This window comes from Haemaphysalis longicornis, unplaced genomic scaffold (assembly GCF_048455015.1).
Source record: "Haemaphysalis longicornis isolate Haplotype H1 unplaced genomic scaffold, Haemaphysalis longicornis Haplotype H1 scaffold_1, whole genome shotgun sequence".
NCBI lineage: Eukaryota > Metazoa > Arthropoda > Arachnida > Ixodida > Ixodidae > Haemaphysalis > Haemaphysalis longicornis.
Window position 1 is genome coordinate 434,758,366 of NW_027526203.1, and position 22,398 is coordinate 434,780,763.

The window sequence follows — 22,398 nt, forward strand, 5'->3', positions numbered from 1 at the left end:
TTACTCTTACGTGTAGTTTTTGTGTAACTAGTAAACCAGAAAAGTAAACCAGGAATGGGCTCGTCACTTTGCTAGTGACATTGCTCCTTGTATATTGCTTCATGACTGGGCTTCATGGCTTGCTAGTCGTTGATGGCAGGTGTTGTTTCCTTTACATGTTTGGTCATGCATGGTAAATCTTCTAGTTTGCTGCATTTGTGATACAGCCGTGAGAATTACTGAGAGTACTAGCCGGGTGTGTACATTGAAGCGTGTGTGACTTTTCTTTTCCAGCCAAGGCCGAGATCCTTGATGCATTGGATCGACTCGCCCAGCCCAGTGCTCTTCCTTTTCGGCTGCCTCAGTTGCCCCAACCAGAAGCCCCTGCAGAGGGCTCGCGCAACATGCTGCTACGTAACCAGGAGCTGCTCATTGAGATCCTTGGCTACATTTTTCTTTCCTCAGATGCCAGTCCTCAAGAAAAGGTAATGTTAGCTTATCTCCACAATGTGTATAGAGGGCAGAAATATAGATGTGCGTGGGAAAACAGATAGCAGCATTTTTGTTTTCTGCAGTGCTGTAATGACAAGACTAAGTGCAATCATCTTATTCAACCCTAATCTGTGATATTAGTATTGAAGCTTGAAATCCCCAAATTTCTACATCTTAGTATCCCCATTCATTGAGTTTGTCGATGGTGCTACTTTTACCAACCAAACATCAATCTTCCTGCTTTGGAGCGCTGTTCCTTACACAGGTGAAGACAAGGACAGTGTTCTATTCGACCTACCACCTCAGTAGCCATGGCTTTAATTTCATTCCCTCATTGCCTAGTGCTAATACCTGAAGGGAAGTAACTGGCAGATTCACTCGCGGTGGGGCTGATGCCCTGAGTGTTTGCAACACCCAACTCGCTCTGTCTCTCTGCGTCCTGAAAACACTGCCTGTAGTGGGGTCCACTGGGAAACTGAACAGATCGGTGGCTGGAGGCAGTAGTTATTTTCACAGCCGTTCAGTTTTCAAATGTGATAAGCATTTATTGGCTCCATCAGCTCAGCTTCGTGAAGTTTTAGTTTTATGAAGGGCACACACTGGTCATGTGAAGGCAATTACAAGGCCACTGCAAGGTCACCAGCTTGAGGAGTATCTTTATGGGTCATGACGTCATACCGAAATTATGTCGCTTCCGGTCGTGATGCCATTTCTAGTGACCTCTGCGAGTGATGCGAGTCTTTGCAGAGCAGTGAAGCAGCTGTGAGCGTGGAATAAATAGAGCTGGAATTCGAAAAATGGCTGACGATTACTATACTCCCTAATGCAAAATTTGTGCGCAGCACGAACTGCAGTCTTCATGGTCGCAGTGCACAGCTGGTGAATCTCAGGAAGGGATTGCGTGATTAGTGAACGCACGGCGGTGCATGCTACTCTGCCGTTATCTCGTAACGCGTCACCGCCTTTGAGCATGTTGTAAGTCGTATTTGAACCTTTTGCGCAAATGTCACGTGGTTTGGATGAGCTACACAGCAAGGAGAACATTGAAGGACTGATGTATGTGCAGCACGAAGTGCATGCTGTACTTCTGTGGTGCAGCCTCGGCATACTGCCCTCCCCCTCACACTTTCGCCAGCTCATATTCGGTGGCCCTTTCGTTCCCCCGGTTATCTCGTAGCGTGCCGCTGCTGGGCAGCGTCTCGCGCCACCTCGGCATACTGCCCTCCCCCTCACACTTTCGCCACCCCTTCCTCCTCCAATGTCCTCTACCTTTGGTGTTCTCTCCATTCGCTCAATTGCGAGGCTGGCGATGCCGTCAAACCACAGTAGCGGATGCTTAAGGGCTGCGCACTAAAAGAGACTTAAAGAGGTACTGAACATTAAAGGTGAATTCATTTACACAGGTAAATTAGCTTGCCCAGAAAAATTAATCTAAAATTAAGACAAAAGGCAGATTAATTTATACTGGTAGATAAGCTGGCGCAGAAAACTAAGAAAACTAATATTATAAAACGCTCGTAGAACTCTTGCATGCAGCATTTATAAAATGAGGTAGAAACTCCTCCTCCGTTTTCCTTTGTCTTCAGTGTTGCCTTCATTCACTGAATTCCTAGGCTGGTGACGCCGTCAAACCACAGTAACGGACGCTTAAGGGCTGCGCATTAAAAGAGACTGAAAGGGGTACTGAAGATTAAAGGTGAATTCATTTAGATTAGCTCGCCCAGAAAATTAACCCCACAATGCCCAAACATATTTCCAGACAAATAAAAATTCTACACATGTGTGTACCTTTATTTAGAGCTAATATGACTTCATTCATACAAAAATAAAAATGAAATTTCAAATTAATAAACATTTAATGAATGTATCATATATGATACAGTGAAACCTCGATATATCGAACAGCGCGGTGCCCGCGAAATAGTTCGATATAGCCAGAATTCGATATATAAAATCGCGTAAAAATCGCGTCATAAACTGGTACAAATCACCAAATGAACGAAGTGTGCAGTATATACTCGCTTGGTGCTTCAAAGTATTTATTATTTTGGCTTAAAGTACTGCAGCAGGGTAGCCTGGCGTGTCATACACGACTTCCTCAATGTAGTCCAAACGTTCCACAAGCGACAAGCCAGTGCCTTCTATAGCGCTGCAGTAGCGGTGCGGTAGGCCCAAAACCGCCGAAGCCTCGGTAGAAGTCGGGAGCGGGGCACTATCAGCGCTTGCGGGTACAACCTCGGCAGCATCTTCGTTTGTGCGCTCAGTAGTAACGTCCGCTAGCATCTCCACATCCGTCAAATCCGCCGTCGTTCCGGTGCTGTTGTCACCGCCAACAAAGCCATCAATGCACATGCTTCGTGGCTCAGCACCAACAAGCACTCCAGCTGGCCCCAGGTTTCTTCAAGCTCGCATTCTTTTTTTGCACCGTCCAATTCTGCTTCGGTGCAACCGATGCGCAGCAGTCGGGAACACCCATCGCGCCACCGCTACCCTCGAGGATACTGCGGGATAGCTCGCCGCCTGTCAACAGAGCGCGAGCGGTCTGGGCAGTCTGGGGTGGCGGAGTTCGATATACCCATTTCCTGTCCGTCCCAGTTCGAAATAAAAATTAAAAATGCATGTGATTTTCCGCGTGATATAGACAGTGTTCGATATAGGCAATAATTCGATATACCCGTGTTCGATATATCGAGGTTTGACTGTACAGTGGGCTTTTCTGCTACTTCCTTGCCAGCTACAGTGTCATGGCTTGTGGCATTTGAAGAAGCAGTTGCATTGCTTTTTGAGGCAAAGAGGTACCTAGTACATTGCATTTCATGAACACAGCTGTGCTAAACATGCTAGCGCTTGGTACGCAGCTCCTGCGTTGAAGTCGCTTGCTCGTCACAAGTGGAAGATGCCCAGCCCTGTCTCTTCTGACGTCATCTTAGGGCTGATTGGGCGTGACATTCGTCTTCTTTGCAAAAGGAAAAGGGAAAGTGGTTGGCGATTCTCTTGGCGCTTTTCCTGTGCAGATCAGGCTTTCTGATAGGTTGGCAATGTCATCAGCTTGAGTGGCCGCTCTTTCAACTGATGGCTCTGGAGCCTGTGGTCATTCCACTCATTCATGATGCAGATGATCACAGCATGGTATATGAGATACATGTGCCAGTGCCTGGAGCACCTGGAGTAGTTGAGAGCTGTGTCAGAAATCGTATCAAAAGCAATTCGATAATTTGTGCCATCAATGAAGACCCACTGTATCAAAAAATGATACACGGAAATTTGAAGCAACTTCAAAGAGTGGGCGGGCTTCAAAAACAACAACACAGAGATCATTTTGGCCATGCAACATTTTTGAAAAAGAAAAATGGCCAAATTTGAGACGGAAGAAGGAAATGCTCCTTGTTTGTCGACTAAAATGATGCCGGTTGGATGCCAACGCACGAGCTCCCGGAACATGCGGCCGTATTTCTCGAGCTGCCAGCAGACCTCTGTTGGCGCCTGTCTGAACTACTGTCATGAGGGGATTTCGTCAGTGTATCAGAAACGATACTCTGGGCTTTGATCTCAGCTTTATGTGATTTATTGTCCCTTTCTGGCTTCTCAAACAACTGCATAACAAATTTGATACACTAGGCATTGTGGGGTTAATATAAAATTAAGACAAAAGGTGAATTCATTTATACTGGTAGATTAGCTCACCCGGAAAACTAAGAAAACTAATGTAATAGAATGCTGTTAGAACTCTTGCATGGAGCATTTATAAAATGAGGTAGAAACTGGCTCAAATGGAAAGTCTAGTGGTGCTACCACAGGTGATTCCGTGAACTTGCAACAGAAGCAAGGAAAATCACATGTCAAGCATTAGAAAAATAGGCTTTTGCAGGTTGATACCGTATTTTCGCGCGTATAACCCGTACCAAAAATGCGAAAATTTCAGTGGCAAAGTACGGGTGCGGATAATACGCAGGGTTTTTCCTTTGCTGCAGCTTCACGGCAACGCGCGCTGTGCCGTGAAGCTCCTACACAGTAACACTGACTAAGCCTTGCATGGCAGGGATTGTGCAAAACATGCAAGGACAAGGAAGAAAAAATAAGGACGAGCGCACCCTAACAACTGAATTTTATTAGTGAATTGTGACTTTCGCTTCGCATTCAGCATATTCTACTTGTTAAATATACGCTTTTTTCTCTCTACATAGTATGTGATGTGTTGCTTGGGCAGTAGCTTTGGTGCAGCCTTTCCTGTATCATAGCATAGACGCTGAAATGAACATTGTATGAAGGGTTCTTTAAGAACGTAATAAATATTCAATTCATGTGCAGAACTACCAGAGCTGTGTGCCTTTCTGCATTTTGGGTCCTGTTTTGTATATAATAACTTCAGATAACATGTTGTAAACGTATTCATTTGTTACATGCACATTTTTGTATAGTGATAAATTCTTAGTTGCTCTATATTCTAATCTTGTGACACAGCCTATGAACTTAATGAACGGTTTTTGCAGTAGTTATTGCTTCACATGTGGCCAGTTCCAAAATATTTTTTTTTTCTTTACTGTTCTTGGGTGGCTGACTCTTTCAGTTTCGTTCTTTTGCTTCTAGAGTGCGGCGGCTGAATGCCCAGAGGTGGAGTCGCCCTCCGAGACCGACAGCACAAGTACGAAGCTGTTAGAACTCAAGGTAAACTTGTTGCTTTGTTTAGGGGGCTTTGGACTCTCGGCGATGGCCTCAGGAGAGGTGGTCCTTGGCATTCTCCTTTTACTGATGTCTCGGAAGCTTTGTTTCACTTTTTAACACGAAAGTGTGGTATTCCCGGATACACCAAGATTTTGATGATGTCATATCCGTCACGGAAATGACGCCAGCACAACGAACGCAGGAGAAATGCCAGAACAGGTTCATTGACGCGGATGGTGCTGGCCTCTAGGAGAGTTGAAGCGAAGTAGTGCATCATGATGCTAACAAGCGCCGACAGTTGGCGTAAGCTGCGTCGTAGTGACGCCGACGGGCGAATGGCGCGAACGCCAAATAATTTGATCTGAAGAGAAACGCCAGCAGGTAGCGAAACGCGTTCGCACGTGCACGGTTCGAGCTACAAATTTTACCTCTCTCGTTCCACAAGTTGAGCTCGTCGCAACACATCCGCCTGCCGTGTACGCCACGGAGTGACTGAAGTGGTCGCACCTTTCCTGAAGAGACGCGCTAGCAGGACGTCGCTCGCCAAGCACACCGACCAGACGGCCGGCGTCCCGCAAATCATGCTCCTTTCGCTGCAGACTTTGCTGCCCATTTCACTTTCGGGCTTCACCGATTCCTATGACAGAGGAATCAACCACAGTCTTTTTCTTTTCTGGCAAGCAAATGAACAAGGGCATTGCAGTTACTTGCTTGTCGTTTGGACTGTCCGTTAAATTGGCTTAGCGTTTATTAGCAAAATGGTTAACTGAAATGGTAATTTACCTGTTAGTGCAATTGAAATATTCAATTGTTTGATAACTTTTTAACTTTTGGCCACTGTTTCCGGTGGGAGGAAGGAAGTTAATCAATACCCAATTGGGTGACCTGCAAAAGACCATTTCTGCTTCAAGTTAGTGGGCTCAAAATTGTCTGCTCTCAAGGCATGGCCAACTAGAACTGCATGCCTTGGCCTGTGCCCCATGAACTGCATTGGGGTGTAGGGGTGTACATGCATTTGGCTTGAAAATTCATTGGGCTATTTCTTTGCTGCTACCTGGTGCTACAGCTTGCATATTGGAAGAGCTTTTCATTGCGATTACATAGCCACTTGAGAGTGTAGCAGGAATCCACTAGAGCATTTATTCTTGTGTTTTCATTTGATGCATTTGATGCATAAAATATTTGATGCATTTAATGTAAGAGCATGATAATTCTTTATAAGATGAGTGGGAGGTTCCGTGGCTGGAGAAGCACTGACAACAAATCATTCAATTCAGAACAGCAGTTGCTATTTATCTTTGACAATGGACGAGATTAAACTTAGCGTAGGTAGTATTTTGTTTGGCACAGCTAGTATGTCGGTAGAGAATTGTTTTGGCACGGTTAGTGTAGAGTTGCCTTAGCGGACAAAGATGGGAAAATTAGTTTTGTGTATTACTATGATGCAAGGTACAGCATAATTAAAAAATCATGCTCTTTCCATTGGGGCCCAGGTATTTGAAACTTCAGAGAGTAACAAATTTTTCTATGTTTCTCAAATTTGATAGGGAAAAAACTTTTATTTAGAACATGGAAGGGATGTAGAGTTGTCTTACGGGACGAACAAAGTATAATGTGTTTAAAAACAATGGGCACTATTATTTTTAACTTCTGCACTGCAAGAGTCCGTGCAAGACTACACAAATGTTGAAGATTTATTGTGTTCCTCCAAACAGTATTTCTAGAAGTGCGTACATGGCTCTGTATCTAGTATGTAACTTCGCAAATACACGTGGGTTCTTCATAGTACCCTGACACCTATAGCAACACGCCTTATTAGTTTCAGCCAGTGTGTTGTTAGGGAAAATTGCCATCCATGTGAAGAACAGGAAGCATACAGTACCAATGCAAGCCTGAAGCAGCTCGTACTGTGCAACTGACGCTACAGTGAACTCTCAATAATTCGAAGTCGCCTAATTGGAATTTTTGGTTAATCAGAAGTGATTAATCAGTTAATCTTCCAATGGAAGAGATTTCTCAATAACATAAAGCTAAAACCCATTATATTGGGTAATTGGAAGTTATTTCGAATAAAAAGGACAGAGGCAACCGTCATTTCTCGATAAAATTCAACATTTTCAAGCGGAAAAACAGTGCATATTTTGTACTGATATCAGCACCATCGCAACTAAGGATTGCACAACTGTTAAAGTGGCAGGCCAGTTGAGACTTGCACCGGCGTATGCATTTGTTCCTTTTGAGGCCCTCAACCTGCTTTGCCGTGCACAGCGCCGTGTGAGCAGTTTGTGTGATGGACGCATCAGGCTTGGATTTTAACGATAAGTCTCAACCATAATGGAAACCAGTGTCGTTTGCTCGACTTGGCTATTAAAGTCGAGATTCTGAACGAAATCAAGAGGGAAGACATGTTGCGGGCCTAATAACAATGCTGTTCCTGGGCTTTTTGTTTTTAATTGGAAGTTTGGTTAATTCGAAGTGTTTTGGTGTCCCCGTGGACTTCATATTAACGGGAACTGACTGTATTTTATTTCACAAATATGCTGTAGCTTCTAAATTTGCTTTGTAGAATTTGATGGAAACAGATTTTAATCATTGAATTAGCAGTCCTCCAATAACATTCACAGACCCAGAGTGGCCCATGAAGGAGGAAGTCCACAAAGCCCTCTGCAGAACACCTGTGGAACCTTTTCCTTTCCACAAAACCCTAGAAAAGATGCAAAAACGTTAGCGTTGCTGCATGTCATTGTCTTGATTCTACACACAGCACAATCTACTGTTGGCTTTTTGCATGGCACAAGAACTGTTTGGAAGAGACAGAAAAACAAAAGGCAGCCATAAAAGTGGTGTTTCAGGGACTTGCATTCAAGAGCTAATTGTTTTCACAATGCATATCGCATGTCAAACGTCAAAAGCCTGACTCCAAAAAAGTGGCGGCAGGAAAAAAAACAGCTGCCTTTGCCGAGACATGCTGCACGTATAAAAATGATTAATTCAGAACAAGATAGGCTAGGAACGCAAGAACAATATGGAAGCTGCAATGTGCATAAAGAAAGGCGGACTGTAATTTAAATGGTTTTCACAGCTATGAGGGCAGAGTTAAACCAGGAGCCACCACTGTCGGTGTAACAATTTCGCAAGAAATGGACGTCGCAGTTCTACACGCCTATTGCGGGAAGGTTTTCAAGTCTCAGCAAAGGCAACTTTTTGTATCTACCGTGCAGGAAACGCTCAACTCCCTGAAGACGACACATCCCAACAGCCTACTTTGGCGCCTGGCACTTGCTGCAGCGCACGTGTACCATGCATGTGGAGGTGTTGAAGCCCTCGCTCAACTCTGGGTCAAGGTCATCGCAGAGATGCGCTACTATTGGGAGAACAACCTCGCTCTTCCAAGGTGAGTACGCCTTGATAGTGTCCCAATGTCTGCTCTGATGCGCTCAAGAGGGAAGAGCCTACATTTCAGTCAGATGCTTGCACCCAGCGTCTTGCGGAACACCCGATTTCTGCGTAAATGTGCTTGCAAAATGATAGATTTTTGATTGTGGGTTTTTTGCGCATATTCTGCTTTCAATCCATGCCAAAAAGCATACACACACCTGTGTAGTCTTCACTCTTCAGACGTCCCAGTTTGAAGAAATTCCATGCACGAGGAACGTCATAGTCTTATGACCTTTGAGGTTGTTTATAAAAAATGCATACCTAAAAATTGTAGCATGACTTACACAAAATACATAGGAGGACTAATATTCAGCAATCACTACTAATATTCAGCAGTCACTGCAGATGGATGACCAGTAAGAAAATAGTGCCATTCCTCAGTGGTGCCTGATAATAATTTGTTCTAACCATTGTCTGCCTAAACTGTTGGTGTCGCAATAGGGAACTATAATCACCTCTAGTGGAGAGCCAACGACAACGAAGGCATGACTAGGGGGAGGCGAAGAGAAGGTTGAGGAACAGAATAAAGATGGTTCTCAAGTAAACAGCCAAGTAAAAATGGTTGAAACCATTTTTGGGCCAATTTCGCAGTGTTTATGTTGATAACATTATCATCATCATCATCATCAGCCTACCTATCTACGCCCACTGGAGGGCAAAAGACTCTCCCATGGATCTCCATTTATCCTGGTCCTGTGCTAACTGCGTCCAATTTATCCTCGATGACATTACAGTGTACTCCAAAGATGAGAGCTCACATGTGGAACATCTGACCACTGTCTTGACTACCTTGAGCGCAGGCAAGCTGAAGGTAAATTTTTAAAAAAATTGAGCTCTTTAAGCCAACAATCGCATTTCTTGGGCTCATACTGGATGGATTCACTAAAAGCACCAAAGAGGAGTCCGTAGAACAGGTACGGAATATGAAAAGACCTGAAAACATACATGCACTGCGAGTTTTTCTCGGGCTGGCAGGACACTTCCAGAGCTGGGTTTCGTTGCTCGTGCCAGGCCGCTAACAAGCCTGCTTCAAAAGGGTACGGCTTTCTACTGGACAGAAGAGTGCAAAAAAGTGCCCCACGACTTAATGTCCGCCATTTCGTCTCACCCCGTGCTCATACTGCCAGACTTCTCACTTCATTTTGAGCTCGCCACGGACACTTCTCACTATGGTGCAGGTGCCGTTTTATACCAACGAGGACATTACACGTGGTTGGGTACTACTCTTATACGTTCAACAAGTCTGAAGAGAACGACTGCACAACAGAGAAAGAGGCTCTGGCTGTTGTGCTAGTGGTGAGGTACTTCTGCTTGTACTTTGAGGGCAAGAAGTTCAAGCTTTTTACTGACCACCAGACCCTTACATATCTCCTGCACGACAGCCAACATAAACCATGAGTATCTTGTTGGATCAGTGTATTGCAGCAGTTCGATTTCGACGTATTACACCAATCCGGGCAGTTGCTTTCAGATGCCGATGCCTTTTCCCGTCTTCCTGTTGACGCAAGCTGCAAGAATAGTGAAGAAGTCAATGCACTGAAGGCTCTGAGGTTCTGGGAAGGAACAGAAGAGCTACAGTGCATAGATGGATGGTTTCACGTGCCTCTTACACTGGTCAGAAAATTCCTGGAGCTCTACCACAACAGTCCAAACTCTGGAGGTCATGATGGCTTCTGGCAAACCTGTTACAAAATCAGAAAGAGGTTCACATGGCCACACATGAAAAAAGATGTAAGTGCATACATTGGCTCCTACATCTCATGCCAAATCAACAAGGCCAAATACTAACAGAAAATGGACGCTATGACTTTTCCAGTCCATTCAATAATACCATTTGAGACAGTACATGTCGATTTTGTGGAGCTGAAAAGGAAGGGTGAAGTGGTAAGCAGGACACAGTCTTTCCTACTGTGCATCGATGAATGCTTCAGGATAGTGGCTGTAAAACCAGAAAAGGAGGACGCAAATACTGTAATAGCGCTTTTGAACGAAGAGATGCTTAATTAAGGGGTGTAAAATACATTATGTCTGACAATGGACGCTTTCAGGAGCCAAGCAATGACACGCTGGGTGGAAAGCAGAGGCATCACGGTAAAGTTTGCAGCCCCATATCACCCGACGGCTGCCCTGCAGAACTGGCTATTATAGCTATTAAGCAGTACATTGTGCCCTAATTTTCCCAGGAGTTTGAAGTGCTGTCTGGAGGCCGCGGTCATATATCACAACCGGTCGCATGCAAGTGTGCTAAGGGGCAGCCCTCAGTGTGGAGCTTTTGGCAGGCCTTTATACCTGCCCACTGACGAGATCCTTTGTCTGACGACAGAGCTTTAACTTCAAAAAGCGAAAAGGACATTTGGGGGTGAAATGAAGTACAGGGGGACGATGAGACGTTTCTTCGACAGGCGTCACAACACTAGTATTCCAGCTATTCCTCCAGGTGATCTGGTCTTGGTGCGAAAAGGATGTGCCAGCCTAAGAACCAGACCTACTGGTCCCTTAGAAGTCGTAAAGACAACATCCACCAGTGGTGTTTTCAAAACCGTGTGGTGCATGACGGATAACGGGACTGTGGAAGTGGCGGCCATCAGCAACATGCTTTCCTACACACAGAGAAAGGACGAAAATAGGGCCACAGAGAGTGTGGACGGCGAAGACAACCAAAGGCAACGTAAGCAGGACTAGGGGGCATAGGAAGAGGAGGAGGTTGAGGAGCAGAATAAAGAGGGTTCCCAAGTAAACAGCCTCGGATATATATATATATTGTGGGCATTGGGGGTGTACTGTTGTGATATTTATGCGTGGAAGCGACATGACCATTGTTATATCCAGTGTGGAACACGGCGAGTCAATCCCTCTGTTCCTTCTACCCATCCAAACCCATCGCCACTGTCATCTGTGTATAACCATCATCATCCCCGGACAGTTCCGTCTTTCGGTGGCCTGTGCCTGGGAGCCTAATTAAAAGTGGTCCTTCAGCATCTCTGAGCTCTGTCTCTCAATATATATATATATATATATATATATATATATATATATATATACAGAAAGAAATGCCGGCAGTCCTAACGAGCCCCTCATTTCCAAACCCGTTTATATATATATATATATATATACACAAAAATTGTTTCGACCACGGTAAAAAAAGGAACAGATTTAATAACGTTTCGGCCGAGGGACCGGCCTTCGTCCCTCGGCCGAATCGTTATTAAATCTGTTCCTTTTTTTACCGTGGTCGAAACAATTTTTGTGTATATTCTACCGGCGTCCAGGAAAACTTTGTTCTTATATATATATATATATATATCAGTGTGTCGAACCGAAAAAAATACCGGTTCGGTTACGGTTCGGGTTCAGGCGAAATCATTTCGTTCCGGTTCAGTTCCGGTTCGACAAAATCACGTACCGAACCGGTTCGCGAACCGGTTCAGGAGCTTGAACCGGTTCGCGAACCGGTTCGATGAGTTGAATTATGACTGAAAAAAAAACATTTATTAGTTTAAAACGACAGTCAAATCAAAATACAAACAAAAATTCAAAATGCTGTTGTTCCCCAAGGTCAGTGGCGCAATTTCAAAGCAATGTTTAAACAATTACGAGATATTAGAAAAACAGATGAAGTGGCGACGATTTACCACCTACTTTCCCGCCCAGACTTTATGTTGTCCTAGAGACTATTCATAAAGCCACCACGAAGAGGTATGACGGTGGGATATATTTTCTGCATTTTCCTTTTTTGTTGAAATCGCAATCGTCGCTATGGAATCGCCCGTCACGATAACCTTGAAGCCTTAAATTTAGGCCTGCATAAACCATTGGCGTACATTTTTTATATTTGTAACAAAACTGTAAAATCATACCACAGGCACATAAATACTACCAATGGATTAGATTATTTGGTCACCCTGAATAATTTGTTAGCTGTCACCTTATGGAATGTGTTCGCCACACTTTTGTTAAAAGTAAGCTTCAGTTAACGCTCTGTCACTGCATGATTGCTCTGACCACTGCAATTCCTTTTTCGGTAGCTATACAAGATGAGTGCATTACAAGCACTATGTCATCGTACCGCCTGACCCCCTGCCATCGTTCCGTGCGCTACATTGCGGAATCTTATAACAGATTATGCATTTACAAAAATGAAAGGAAAATTTGACGCGCGGAGCATATGAGATGGGACTTTTTTTGGCTAGACGCTCTTTAATTCGTCCACAGCAGTACTCCCCTCCGGAACGAGTAGCAGTAGAAGTAATGTAGCGAGTTGGGCAGTCGGTCCAAGTGCACCTTCGAAAAAAAAGCAGATCTTAAAGAGGCAAAACTGCATCAGCAGCACGGCTTAGCCACTGAGCAGCTTCTGCGGTCACACTTGTCAAGTATTAACAATTTGCTGGTGTCGGACCTTTTAAACAAATTATGAAATGCAAAAAGTTTGCACAGATCGGGTGTGGGCTTTCGCTGTTGCGCAGTGGAGCACTCCTGCAGCCTGATTGCTCCAATAAAGTCGCAGCTAGGGAAGGGCAAAGTCGTTTTTTTCCCCCTGCAAGCTGCCGAGAATGACATTTCGTTTGGTCAGCTTGCACTACGCTCGCGCTTCCAGAAGCAACAGACCATTGCTGCATTGTTGCTCATTCATTTCCCCTGTTGTTACATAAAGCGTGATAGTAGTGTTCAATTGTCTGGAGGGGAAAGTGCGCGAGCGGGTACGAAGTTTATGGTACGTAAAAGAAAAAAAAGCGTGAATTGCATTGACTGTGCAATATCAACCGCGGAGGGTCGAACCGTTTCGGCATAAACCGGTAACCGTTATTTTTTTTTCGGTTCAGTTCCGGTTCGGGTTCAGCCTGATCAAAAAATAACGGTTTGGGTTCGGGTTCAGTTCCGGCAAAAATACCGGTTCAGTTCCGGTTTTCGGTTCGGTTCGGTTCCGGTTCGACACCCTGATATATATATATATATATATATATATATATATATATATATATATACTACAACTAATGTAATCATACCTATATATAAGTTTGTTGCAGCTTGTTTAATTACGGTGATATTTAGCTGTATTTTGTCACTCACAGTTTCATTGCATAACATCTTGTGCATTTTGTTTCCTGGAGGTATAGGAGTCTCAAAATATGCACCGAATCTAGCAGCACCATTTAAGCCTCGGTGAATTTAGTGGCACCTTTTCTGGGGGGGCTTCAAAGTTTTCAATTGCAGTGGTGAGAAGCCAGCTGCTTTTACCCATGTAAAACTTCAAACTGATTTGATTGACGTGATGTTCATTCCAGATTATTTCATACGCCTTGTCCTCCTTGTCTTCGAAACTGAACAATTATGTAATGGGCGCTAAAATGCAGTAACCTCTATTTGTGCATGGACTGCATAAATGCATCTTTCCTTTTGTCAAAGCAAAAATGCCCGTGTGTACGAGATTTCGGCGCACGTGAAAGATCCCCAGGTGGTCAAAATTAATCCAGAGCCCTCCACTACGGCGTGCCTCATCACCTGCGCTGCGTTGGTGTGTTAAACCCTATAATCAATCGATTCTTTTCATCAAATTATCATATCAGCAGTTTGTTGTCATATTTTATTTAGCAGTTTGGTGGTCTTGTTTGCAGTGGATTAATCATCTTAGTTTCTTGGCACACGAAAAATGATCCTCATGCCGTATTGTTAGGGCTTCATTTATTTATTTTTTACTTAGCCTTGCTTGAAATCGATGCTGAACCAACTAACTGAAGTTATGTTTTTTTTAGCTTGGTAAAAGATGCATTCTGTTAGAAGGAAGTTTGTTGTTTCTTTGTATTAGGCACATTCATGTCCACGCCCACGCACGCACGTGTGCACACTTTTGCCGGAGCATCGAACCGCAGAAAAACAATACGATAAAACACCGGGCCACCCAAAAATTGCAGCAAATATAGTGAAAATGGAAGGATGGGCAATTCTTTGGCAAGAAATCGGGAAATGTAGAATGTTGAACTTTATACCTAATTCCATGGGTTATTTTTCGGCGATGGGGCGCATCGCTTAAGATTTTATAATGTTCCGGTTTGGGCCCACTCTCCGACTGAAAGTATTTGATTTTTGTACAGTTATAGTTTGACTGATCCGGAAAAGTAATACAGTGGACTCCCGTTAAGATGAACACTATAGTTAAGACAAACAACATTTTTGCTCTCTTGCAATGTCCACAATGCAAAAACCTCAGAATTTCTGATACTTGATTTTCTGAATTTGTAATAATAAGAACCAATTTTTACGGTCCCTTCGAGTTCATCTTAATGGGAGACTACTGTATGTATACATAGTTCACAAACTGGTTTGAAATTCCAAACGAGTGTGCAAACTAGTTTGATACTTTGTTTCTTTTTGCTGGTATTCCTCAGTTGTTTCTAAGTGAACATGTAGTCAAACTGTACAAGGGCAAATTTGCCTTTTCATATTGAAGTTAAAACAGGCGCCAGTCTTCATGTCTATTACCTTGTGGTGTAAAAACAGTTGCAGATGACACGATACAGCCTGCTTAAGCACTGGCCTTGCTTGTTTGGCATTTTTTGCACACTGATTTTCAAGTTTGCATTGTTGGCTTCGGTTTGCTGTGCCAGTGCTTCCCAAACTCTGCTACCTTGCTACGCATAGAAAAAATTTGATCACCACCTCATGAGCACCCTCCTACCACCATGCAGCTTTTTGGTGTGCTTTGAGCCTTTTTTTTTTTTTTTTTTTTGTCTTGCTCTCTGAATCCGCTGTTAAATTGCTGAAGGGCAGTAAAATTATAGATGTGGCATAAATGGAATTGTACATAGAGAGCGCAATAGCTTCAGCTTGCCCTATAAGTGCGTTGTAGTGACGCCATGTTTTTGAGAGAGAGAGAAAGAGTAAACTTTATTCAGTTTGCCAGCTGTCTTGCTTAGTCGTTGGCCGTGAGCCGTTGGGCTCTGGCAGCATCCTCAGCCAGCTGGACGGCCCAGAGTAGATCTTCCGGGCTGGAGCTGAGCAGCACGGTCTCCCACTGCTCACTGTTGGTGATTGTGCGGCCATTTGTGATCGCCTGTGGACATTGCCATAACATGTGCGCCAGGTCCGCTCGTTGCTGACATCTATGACACTCGGGAGTAGCGTCCTGGGTAGCAGTAGCTATTGCACAAGTGGGTTTGGATATGAGTGGGTCTGTAGAAGTCGCCAGACCACCGACTGCCGTTTACTGAGGGATGGGTGCGCTGGTGGGAAGCGGGCCCGGCCTAAATGGTAATGACCTGTAACGTCGCTGTATGACAATAGCCTGTCCCTGCGTGACATGGGGACGAATTCCGCATCGGAAGCCCCGTCCGCTCGGTCGGTAAAGCCCCGAGCGGCTTCGTGCGCAGACTCGTTCCCTGCAAGGCCGGAGTGGGCGGGGGTCCAAATTAAGTTCACCTTGCCTGTCTCGTTTTCGAGGTGGAGACCAGAAATCAGGATTGTGGACGCCTCCCTTGATATGTGTCCTTGTGAGAAATTTAGAATTGCTGATTTGGAGTCGCTAGTGAGTGTCTTGATTTTTGCGGAGGAAACCATGGCTAGAGCAATGGCTGCCTCTTCTCCAATCACTGAGTCTCTCGTGCGGACAGAGCAGGAGGCGATGGTGTTACCCTGATTGTTGACCACCGCTATAGCCATTTCCTCGCGACCAGCATAATCGGCCACGTCCGTGTAGGCAATGTTCTTGACTTTCGCAAAGCGTCTTTGCAGGGCACGGGCTCTGGCCTCTCGCCGCTCCTTGTTATGTATAGGGTGCATGTTACGCGGGACCGGAGAGACGTGAATGTTCTCCCTTATTGTTGACGGGATCGCGAAACTAGTAGGTGCGCTGTGGGGGTGAGCTATACCCAGCGAATCGAATATGTGGTGCCCCGTTGTGCTGTATACGTCAGCCGTACTAGTTGCCCTAGCCGTTGAGCCTCGATTAATTCATCCGGACTATTTGTAAGGCCCAGGGCCTCAAATCGCTCGGTGGGCGTGTTCAGTGGGAGACCGATGGCCCGCTTGTAGGCTCTGCGGAGGAGAGCGTCTATTTTAATTGCCTCTGCCCTCTGTAGCTGGAGGTACGGAGTGGCGTACGTCACCCGACTTACTACAAAGGCCTGTACAATGCGTAGGAGGTTAGCTTCTTTCATTTCATGGTTGCGACCAGCTATCCTGGATATTAACCGGCAGTGCCCACGTTCATTTAGTTAGGAATGCTCGTTGGGTTGGTTTTTATGGTGCAAAAAAAAGTGACATTGCAACGCCGGCACGTGTGGGAGGAAAAGAAAGCACAAAAATAACACAACTACCGTTGGCGCAGTTTCAGGCAGGGGGCACGCGAGCACTAAGAAGGCGGGAAATTTGAATTGCATTGGGTGGCAGCAGTAAGTGGATAACCCGTTATGACGAATCACTGCTCTGCACTTCCGACAGCTTCTTCATTCAGTGGAACGGCTTTACGGTAATTTTTTTAATCACTGTTTCATTCAAGCTTTCCGGTATTTTTGGGATGGTCCATGTTCACTAATGTAACTAACTGCAGTATTGTTTATTATGACACGGCATACCGTGAGTTATATCAACTTCGGGAGGTATGTATTGTAATGAACATCCAACTCCAAGTGGCAGTTGATTTTTTGCACCACTCAACACTTTTTATTTCTTGGAGTTCACAAGCAGCTGACTATAGCGTACACACAATTATCTGTTAAGGCCACAAAGGGATGCTGTTATTATGCCAAAAATATATGCAGAGGTGTTTGGCACTCATCAAAGCCTTTCTTTTTTTTGAAGATTTCTGGAAAACTCTTGCGGTGAATTCAGAAACAACTTTGAAGCAGTCATTAGCTTCTAGTTGGGCCACTTGAAAAACTGCACTTCAGTGGCCCTTTGATAATGTTTTTTGTACTATTTATTCTTTGAGCTTGTGCAGCATGAATGGTTGCCATTCTTAAAACATGAAATTGGGGCTGACTGCCTCCTATAAATGGTGCTTTCTGTATTCGTTACACCGCTGCGTTTTGTCATGTACAAGTTTTGAAACACTTTTTTCTTTGCTTTCTGTCATATGAGCACAATGATTTTCCTGTAGGAACACAAGTGATTGCTTCCAAAAGTCTTTCAGCACTTCACCATGTAATAACATACCATGCATGTTAATGACCAAGCAGTACACTTGTGCAATGTGGTCCATTGGGGGCTTGTACATGCGGGAGCAAACACAGAATGTTCAGAACCTCTCAAAACGGCGATGAATGTATACAACCTTGCTCTTGTTGGTGCAGTGGGTGCGGTGGGCCCAAAAGGTATGAGCTTACGGCTTGCGCGACATCAAATTGCTAGTATCGGGATGGTGGCCTTCACAGGGCCTCGTAGAAAAGTCAAGGATCAAAGACTCTGTACAGAAATGAGTGATGTCACTTTTTATAGATGAAAACGCATGGCAGAAAAAGTGTTCATCAGCATAGTGGGATCGCCACTAGAGTATTTGCTAGTTTTCTGTCTTGCTCTGCACAACTATACATGTGTCTCTGCTTTTGTTCTAGTCAACATGTCCAGAGAGTAATTTTCCAAGGGTACGTCATCCTGTTAGTTTCATACTTTGAATGCAAGTTTCTGTACAATTTTTTTAGTCAAAAGAAGTATCATGAGTAGTCTATGTAGTAGTAAAAATAAGTGGATATTTATATTGTTTCTCAGTTTTAAACTTATTACGGCTGTCCTTTTCTTATTAAGATGTGAAGTTTATATTGTACTGATGCAATTGTTATTAATTTCTTAGCACTTTTTTCTTTGTAACTAACATGAACAAGTAATTATGTACCTTCTAAAAAGAGTTAGCTTTGAGGCATCTTGCATCATTCGAAACAAATGTAGAGCAGTCCATCTCATGGAAGTATGTAAACAATATGCGTGTCAATGTTCCCCTCGTGAATTTGCACGGTCATGATGCACGTATGAGTCGTCGCAAGGCAAGTCACTCAAAACAATTGCCACACAGTACAAAAGCTCACTGCAGCACAAGCATTGGAGTGTGAACTAGGCGGACAAAGCATACTTGCACTACTTCTCAGGTCACTTCAATTTTACACTGAACAGCAAAAAAGTTTCCGGCACTCTCGTAGTTCAGCCTAATGGCTCAGAGCACACTTTCAGTAAAAGTTCTTCAGCAACACTGTTGTTTTTGGCACTTCACTGACATTTGTTTGGGCAGCAAACTTGTGGTTGCATTGAACAGCTGTAGTAGAGCCACTCTGGAGCCACAAGGAACGAGTTTTGCCTAGCACAGTAGGGAAGCACACTTGCATGCCGCTGTGAGCACCTTGAATGAGTCAGGTTGGGGGGGCCACTGTCATGCTGCAGCAGCGCAAACACAGCGCCTTATCGGTGGTGGTATTTGCTGTGGGAGGGTGCCACATGACTCTGGCCCACGTAGATGTCCACCTCGTTGTCCTTCCAGTTTTCTGTCCGGGCATTCCAGTCCGAGTCGTACTCGTTGAGCGAGTGCATGGAGCTGGCCGATGCCAGCCGGCCATTGTGCAGCGCCCGCTTTTTGCCATTGGCAAAGGGGCGCGTTGTGGGCCCCACGTGGGCGTCCAGGAAGGAATGCGTTCCCGAAAGGGCCGACAGTGACTGTTGGGACTTGCGCACTTCGGGGTTGCCCAGACCTCGGTACTTGTTGGACATTTGCGAGTAGGACCTGTGAGATTGGCCATCTGCTGTGGAACGGGCCTTGGTGGAGTACCCGTTTGGCATGTGCGAAAAGTGGGAGATGTGTGAGCGGTTATCGTCCATGACAAAGGACTGGTTCACGGCACCGTTGGCATTGTCCATGTGGTACATGCGTGCCCGCGGAATGCTACGGCTGCTGTACATGGAGACTGTCTCCCACTCGTCTGTAGGCTTGATGGTGGGGTGTACGGTGGATGTTGGGAGTGGCAGGCGAGACTTGGAGCTGCTGCTGCGGCCTTGCTTTTTGCGCCAGCAGCAGAGGAAGATGATGACTGCAAGTATGATGATGCCGCATACTGCGGCTGAAGACGCAATGATGATTTTGTCCAAGTGAGCAATAACGTATCTCTCAAGCTTGAGCTCTTTGCACTGCGATGGTAGGATGTCGTCTATGCCAATGTCTTGTGCATCCTGCCGGTTGATAACGCACACTACCAAACACTCATTGGTGGGCAGGTTTTGCATGGTGTATTTCCTCTGGTCTGGCCTTAGCGCTGGCCCATGGCGATAGATCTTCTCTCCAAACAATCGATAGACTACCTGGAAGCCAAGTGGAGACTCGCCATCTGTTTGCCACTCGATGGTGACTGCGGAGTCTTTTCTCTGTGCACTCACAATGTGTGGGACCAGTGGGACTGTGTTCGATGGCGCCTGGTTGTCCTGGTTTCTTGACAGTGGTCGACCCTGCTTATTGCTTGTTTGCCGCTGGGAAGGTGCATCCGTCAGCTCTGGCGTGTAAGTGATGACGTCAGTTGCAGACTCGCTCGATGATGCATATGGCTCTCTGAAAGTAGTGGTTTCGGCAACCACCAAGTCATTGCTATGAACACTTGTCGTTGGCTCAGGCACTGTGGTTGTGGTTGTTGGCTCAACGAAGGGTGTCGTTGCTTCTGTTGTGGTGGTGGTGGTGGTGGTGGTGGTTGTCGTCGTCGTGGGAGGCAACTTTGTGGTAGTTGGAGTTGTAGACTCGATCTCAGTTGTGGTTGTGAGGGCAGTCGTTGTTGTGGGAGGAACAGTAGTTGTAGTCGTAACATTGCATATGAACTCTGATGGTTCAATTTTAGCGAAGGTGCGCCGTTTGAAGTGGTCTGGCTTGCCACAGTACTGAGGATTCCGCTCACGGCTAGTTACTTGGAGATCTTTGTTTGCAATCCAGTCGGCAATCCAGCGTATCCTGCAGTCACACTCAAGGTAGGGCCCTGCAATATTCAAGTACAGAGTTAGATTAGCTGTAGACAAGTTTAAATAGCCAGTCTCTATGGTCGTTTCTTCTCGAAGGGGGGAGGGGGGATTCTACAGTTGCTGCTACCCAAATACAGATTCATTGCTGACTTGTCTCAGCTTGTGATGTCACCAAGAAAAGTGATACTCTCTTTCTAAAAATAAAAAGCCTATTTGTTTTGTTTTCAAGGTATAAAAACACTATGGAAGCATCTACATCATTATCCTAAAATTCGGGGATTTTGCTAGTTGTCACTGCTATCATTATCAAGTGACATTCACTTTGCCGTGTAGATCCACACAGCCAAACCTAATTCTATTAACAGCCAATGTCATTTGCTTTAAATTACATTAGATTTTCCGTGTGACAGGGGTATAAGTTGCTTCTGGGGAGCCAACTTCGCATAGTTATTGCCCTTTGGCAACTACAGAACTTTGATACTCTTTTTTTTTTGTCGTATTTCTACTGGTTGCTTAAACTGTTGGTGGGTATTGCTTGCAGTTGTGCATGCTTTGCATGCGTGAAAGTTGGTGAAAGTTGATACCTTCAAGTATGCTTCATGACTAATCTTGTACCTGCACTGCACGTGGTTTTTTTTTTTTTTAAACATCTTACCTCCAATGCTGATGCCTCGAAGAGTTGTGTTTAAGTGCCGGAAAGGTTCCAGGGGGATTGTTGCCATGGGATTTCCGTCTAAGGCCAGCAATGTCAGGAAAGGGTTATTTGAGAAGGCATCATCCGGGATATTTCGAATGCCATTAAATCCAAGGTCAAGCACCTGAAAATAGATTTGGGCAATGTAACGGTTTGTAAGCGTTCCTGGAATACGTATGTTGTGTGCTCAGCTTATTTTCCCATTTTGTTTGTTTAATATTTTAATCTTTTACAACATTCCACATCTAGAAATTTTTTGGATTTCTTGCTTTAAATGTTTTCTATGAGCTTTTGCTTGTAGAAACATTTCGTATCATAAATGAAATTATCTATGTACAACAAGATACAGCATATGTGACATGGGTAAAGCAAAGCTCTAGTGCATTCCACAAGATGTAGCTTATTTGCTTCACCTACAGTTGTAAGCTGTATGACAATGGACCTACAAATTGCCACCACTTCACACTACTAGTGAATCGACTGAGAACCACCAGTTAGAAGGGGTGGGATGAGTTGTTTACACACACACCCCAACACTTCCCGGGAAGATACTTGACACTGAAAACTTCTGGAGTTCCACCTGCTCCCCATCCCTTAAAACTGTGCAGCATTGAAAAGGAATGTCTGAAACATTGCAGCACTGCGTTCTGGTCTTTTTGTTTTTAGAAGGTGGGACCAGTGGCTGCTATGCTTTGATATGGCTTGCAAGCCATTGCCGCACATTGTTTCGAGGCAGAGCGCTATTTCCCATCCAATTCAGTTAGCAATTTCCTGCTGATCATTTGCCTGGCACAGGCTGCCTTCCCTTTCGTTGGCTTGTGGTGTTTTGTTCTTTTGTTCTTTCGAAATCGCATCCAGCTATTATTCCAAAGCTAAGTGCCGCCTTCTGGGATTTTGCTCTTTTCCAGCTGGTAGCGACTTAGGGCACTCTGTGCATTCAACTTTGCATGGCTTTGGCAAGGTGCAAATGCTGTACGTCTTTCTAGCGCCACAAAATTTTGTTGGTATTTTATTACATTATATAGTTTGCTATGATCATTACTGATGTAAAACAGATACCTGCCAAACTGTCTGTGTAAAGTTGGAATCCTGTGAATTGTTTCATGCCATTAATAAATTCTTTGAAAAAAAAGAAAATGTTGTGCCTGATTAGTTTTGGTACTTTTGCCAGCTAATCAGAGGCAACCTTTTCTCTCTCTCTCTCCTCTTGCTGCTGATAT

General features: G+C 44.7%; 2 protein-coding genes across 4 annotated transcripts in view; one reads left to right on the forward strand and one right to left on the reverse strand.

The window, feature by feature from the left end:
• The window catches only part of Rab3gap1 (RAB3 GTPase activating protein subunit 1), a 258,809-nt gene that overhangs the window by 25,297 nt on the left and 211,114 nt on the right, over positions 1–22,398 (forward strand). For all 3 annotated transcript variants that reach the window (XM_077687422.1, XM_077687420.1, XM_077687421.1), the window contains exons 13-15: positions 274–464; positions 5,059–5,136; positions 8,355–8,527. In XM_077687422.1, the coding sequence (XP_077543548.1) occupies positions 274–464; positions 5,059–5,136; positions 8,355–8,527 (442 nt within the window). The remainder of the gene's footprint in view (positions 1–273; positions 465–5,058; positions 5,137–8,354; positions 8,528–22,398) is intronic.
• The window catches only part of LOC144155773 (uncharacterized), a 41,156-nt gene continuing 36,736 nt past the window's right edge, over positions 17,979–22,398 (reverse strand). Inside the window, exons 3-4 of the mRNA XM_077687423.1 lie at positions 21,140–21,302; positions 17,979–20,501 (exon numbers count right to left, since the gene is read on the reverse strand). Coding sequence (XP_077543549.1) covers positions 18,952–20,501; positions 21,140–21,302 — 1,713 coding nt within the window. The 3' untranslated portion in view covers positions 17,979–18,951. The remainder of the gene's footprint in view (positions 20,502–21,139; positions 21,303–22,398) is intronic.